At 37.3% G+C, this 4,972-nt stretch overlaps 1 protein-coding gene across 1 annotated transcript; it reads left to right on the top strand.

Annotated features, from left to right (window-relative positions):
• The first annotated feature begins 2,925 nt into the window (after positions 1-2,925).
• Positions 2,926-4,720, top strand: LOC131683913 (platelet-activating factor acetylhydrolase IB subunit beta homolog). Its single transcript, XM_058966323.1, has 3 exons — positions 2,926-2,990; positions 3,055-3,558; positions 3,614-4,720. Exons 2-3 carry the CDS (start codon positions 3,163-3,165, stop codon positions 3,893-3,895), a joined length of 678 nt encoding a protein of 225 aa, XP_058822306.1. The 5' UTR covers positions 2,926-2,990; positions 3,055-3,162; the 3' UTR covers positions 3,896-4,720.
• The last annotated feature ends 252 nt before the right edge of the window (positions 4,721-4,972 follow it).

The raw sequence follows: 4,972 nt of genomic DNA, 5'->3' as shown, positions 1-4,972 counted from the left end.
GAACGATCCAAGACAGTCTTGGACCACATACATTTGGAGCAACATCAGATGTTGCTTCTAGCTGTTCTCAACTACTATTCGACAGTTTTCACGGCGCCACACGTGTTACGGCTTGGTATGGTTACACTGATGTCGAATTGAGTTCAATTGTGGTTGTCTGGTGTATTTTTCAAATACGATTAAATGGCGATTTCAATACTTAAACAAATTTTGTAAAATTTATGTAGTTATTTGTCACGTCAATGTTTGGCTTGTACTTTGTTTGTTTAGTGGGCAGCAAATGTAGGAAATTGTGCATTTGTGTAAATATAGTGGAACGAGACCACTGATCTAAAGTCTTGACGAATATCAGGCTAAGTTTTAGCATGGAATAATGATTCCATACTAAAGGTTAGATATAAGTCAGACAAACAAATATATACTTCCTAACATTTTTTGAGTGAAGGAAATTAGATCAATAGAACAAGACCCATTGTTGACGTTAGAAGAAAAAATATGGTTTCAAGTTGAACGCCATTTTTAAACGGCCTTTTCGAATTTTCGAAAAAAAAATGTTTTTTAATTATCGATAAATAACGAATAAAAGATCAAAAACTGAAGTTTGTTTCTTCATTATTCCACAAAAAATCAAATATTGCTTTGATTTTCCGCCGAAACCAGGAGAAGGTCCCGTTAAGCCACCTACACACTTAATCTTGTTCTACCGAATCCCAGCTTTTTTCGCTACTTTTACCGAGTTTTGCACAGCCGAGCCACAGAGAACAGACGTCCATCTTCAGCACCCAGCTTGTGTAAAATCTCTAACGGTTTCAAAGGTAGTTGGGATATCCAAACCAGGTGCGCTACTGTCGTCATGTTTTTTGTGGCTGAGTTCGACAGAATTGACAGCGGTTATTCCTCCACCCAGTCAAACTAGTCCGGAACCGGTTCGGTCTTCCAGCATGAATTCCAGCTCAAATGCATCAACCGATAGAGACGGAATCGGTTGTTTTCTTTGAGCAAGATTCCATACTGAATCCATTCAGGATTTCGAACCGGTTCCGGAATAAATTTGACGGATAGTTGGGATAAGTTGGTTTGGCGGTGCTAGTGTTTATCGTATGTTAATTTAAATGTTTACACACGTTTTTTAAATATTTTTGTTCGATCATGGATGTATTTTCATTAGAAGAAATAACATTTAATTATGATATTGATTGAATTTTAAAAAATCAAAATTTACTTTTAGTTGCGTTTTGACAGATAAAAATAGAAACCTCATCATCAACTTTCGTGCCATCTTGCGGTCTACATCCAGCTGTACATCGCGAATACACGCTTTAAATAGAGCACTCTAGTTAGAGTGTGGCCAAGACGCGTTTGACGTACCCAAACGAGCAGAAATCTGACATATTTCGTCAAATTAAAAGAGATTATAACTACTAGAGGGAGCAAAGCGCTACTGTCTCCATGTATTCACGGACTGAAACATGGGGTCTCGCTCTACCATATTGTATCCCATTACTTTGACAGGTGTAAATCCGGGCAATATGTGTCAAACTAATGGGCCTAGCATATGTAAGAGCGAGATGATAAATTTTCAGTGTTAGCAGCGACATGCGACCTCTAGTAGTTATAATCTCTTTTGTCAAATTTCATGTTCGTTTGGATACGTCATGGCCAAATGGCCACACTCTACCCGAATAGAAATGTACAGTAACATAACCATGATTTTCACTGTGACAGTACAGTAATTTTACAATAATTTACAGTAAATTTTAGTGTTATGCTACAATACAAAAACAATAAACTTTAACATTTTTACAGTCAATTTCAACGTAAAATACTTTTACAGTGGAAAAGGGGGGTGGTTATGTATCTTAACATTAAAAAAATCAATTTTTCTCCATACATTTTTTTCTCGTAAACAGTAAAATTTAATGTGATTGCACTGTATCAGTTTTTTGCTGAACAGTGAAATTTAATGTTACATGAAATTTTATTGTAAAGCTACTCTGAGAACTTTGCATCCTACAATGTGTAAACAGTAATAACAATAATATTTATTGTTTTATGATTGTTTGTAGGGTAAATGCTATTGTAAAATTCTATCCAGGTAACTAGAGTGCTCTAGCTTTAAATCCATTACCATGACGCCGCTCTATCTATGCGTCACCACGTGTGAAGATTTCTCTATTTAGAAATGTAAAAGAAATTATAACGACTAGATGGCGCACAGCAAAACAAAAGACAATTATAAAAATATGGAGACGGGCGGTGAAACAAACTTATGGATAGAGATTGAAACATTCGCGTTCGTGAACAGAGACGATATTTCATATGCTTCGACCTGCAATTCTGAGCATTTTTCATCCCCTGGTCAGAATTTTGGAACGCAAACAGTTCTTTTAAATATTTTTTTATTTCTATAAAAATTTCCGCAAGCAATTCTCACATTTTTTCTGTATCAAACATGAATATTAGCCCGGCACAAAAATTGACTTTTTTTGGAACACCACTCAATCAAAAGGTAATTGGCTCCATTGGTTAATCCGATTCTAATTAGAATTGGTTGTGTCACTGGAACTGGAATACTAATTAGAGCCAGCCAGAATACTGGCTAATTTTCCGTCTAAACTTTATTCAGAGGCTATTGAAGCTTTGTTCTAGGTCACCGGCCGCAATTTTCCCGTTAACTGTATAAGTAGAGTGGGAGACTAGGGGCAATGAACTCATAACAAATTCGCATCAAATTTTAAAACAATGAATTTCATTTCTATACTTAACTTCGCTTCTATAAACGACTATTCAACTTCTTTCAGTGCATAACCACATGTTTGGCTCACTGACACCCAGATGGCGCTTTAGTTGCTAAGAATCTGACACTTTTGACAGATATATTCACTGACATTATGATTTTGTTTTGCTGTTGCTACATCTTGACAGCGCAGCATAAAAAGAAAGGCTGTGAAGTTGCTTCCGCATATAGGAAAAAGTTTTGCCGTGTTGTGGTAGACAACCATTAGTATTGTTTTACGATTGGTTTTTTATTTCTTCCCCCCCTGCAAACGCTAGGTTTGTGTTTGCAGTTCAAGATCAAGTTCTACGAGTCAGCTTTGCTTTGGTTTTCTGTGCTAAACGAGTCCAGCTTCTGCTGCACCTATCTAGTGGACCTATAGTGAAATGTGTTCCACGACAACACCTACGATTTGCAAGGATCTAGACGGTGACGACCGGTGGCTAAGCATACACAAACGCTTCGTGCAGGAATGCAAGGAGAAAGACCCCGATGTAATGTTTATTGGTGATTGCGTACTGGAGTCGCTTCAATTTACCGAGTACTGGAATAGCTATTTTGTGCCGATGCACTGTTTAAATTTTAGCATACGGAACGATTGTACGCAGAATGTGCTCTGGCGGTTGCAGAACGGGGAGCTGGAAAGTGTACGGCCAAAGGCGATTGTGCTACAGGTTGGAACTAATAATATCGGCGACAGCCCGGAGGAGGTAGCCGAGGGGGTGCTGCAGATAGTGGCAACTATTCGCGCGAAGCTGCCGGAGGTTTACGTTGTTATTCCGGTAGGTTTTGATTTCGTTGTAATGATAGTTCAATTTAATTTGATCAACCTTTCAGACATTGCTTCCACGTGGACATCAACCGAATCCGTTGCGTGAGAAGAACGCTTCCGTTAATAGGATTCTCAAGGAGCGATGTGTTGGAATGAATAAGGTTCAGACGGTGTCCGTTGATGGTGGACTGATACAGAGTGATGGAACCATTAGCCATCATGATATGTTCGACTATCTGAATCTGACTAATATGGGTTGTAAAAAGGTTTTTGAACCGGTGTGGGACTTGCTGCATCAAATACTCACGGAAAACGAAAAAGAGCGTGATTTGACTCCGTCGGAGTAAATTTTACTACGTTCAGAGTTTGCTGGGTATTCGTATTCACGTACACGTATCTTATACACATTCGTAATTTTATAGGTTTGATATTAATTCGTTGGGGTCACTTATTCGCGGCTCAAGTAGTAAACACAGCATTCCATTTCATGTAGTATTCGTTTGTTGATTAGGATATGGTTTAATCGATTATTTAAGTGTAAGTGTAATGGCGCTAATTGATATTATTTATTTTGCAAAGTATTTACTCAATAATTTACATTGTAAACGGTTCAATATTCAATTTTGAGTTAATCAAAAACTTTTACCAGGCTGAAAATGATATTAACTTCTTTGCTGTTTGTTTCTATTTCAAAATAGTTCAACATACAAAAAGTATCGAAATAACTACTGTTCCGTAGGATGTCTTGTGTAGTAGCAGTTTCTAAAACCGTTCCACCTTTACCTCACAATTTTATAACATACCAAATTAGACTATGATCTCATACTAAATGATTCACACGAATTAGGAATCTACATTGTCAGTGACAAATAACCTTTTCGAAGATATTACTAACAGAAAATTGAATCAGGGTTTGATTTTTACTATTAAAAAGAATGAAAAGATTTCAATTTGATCTGTGAAGCGTTTTTAGAAAGTACCAGCTCGATTCCTTGTTTTTCTTTTTATTTTTTTCACCATAAAGAAAACCACAAACGCATGCCTCCCAAAGAAGAAAAAAGCTCGATTTTGTATCGTGGCTAAGGCGCTAGGGTAATATTAAGTAAACAAGAATATGATATTATATGATGTATGGATGACGAGGAATAATAATCTGTGCAGTTCATTTGCTATTTCAATCTTTTAGTTAACTCTTAAATGTTCCGAAATTCTCTTTGCAATGTGACTGGCAGTAGCCGAACTTTGCTCACCGTAAACAGAAAACCACAATCCTTTATGTATTTGCCGAGATTAATCTGATACGGTGCAGAGGTTGTATCGTATATTGGGGTTTTAACTTTGAAGGGTCATTCGCCCTGACGGTGCTGAGGTTATCATGTTCCTAGTTTGATCAGAAAGAACGGACCGGTGTAGTCGATACCGGT

Source organism: Topomyia yanbarensis, chromosome 1 (genome assembly GCF_030247195.1).
Source record: "Topomyia yanbarensis strain Yona2022 chromosome 1, ASM3024719v1, whole genome shotgun sequence".
Taxonomy (NCBI): domain Eukaryota; kingdom Metazoa; phylum Arthropoda; class Insecta; order Diptera; family Culicidae; genus Topomyia; species Topomyia yanbarensis.
The sequence above is the reverse complement of the archived record's forward strand: the minus strand, read 5'-3'. Positions and strand labels throughout refer to the sequence as shown.

What these genes read in the sequence shown, in the direction of transcription:
- LOC131683913 (XM_058966323.1), top strand. Translation starts at nt 3,163, where the DNA reads ATGTGTTCCACGACAACACCTACGATTTGCAAGGATCTAGACGGTGAC. An exon ending in AGGTTTACGTTGTTATTCCG is followed by an intron (nt 3,559 to 3,613) that starts GTAGGTTTTGAT and finishes TCAACCTTTCAG; the next exon opens with ACATTGCTTCCACGTGGACA.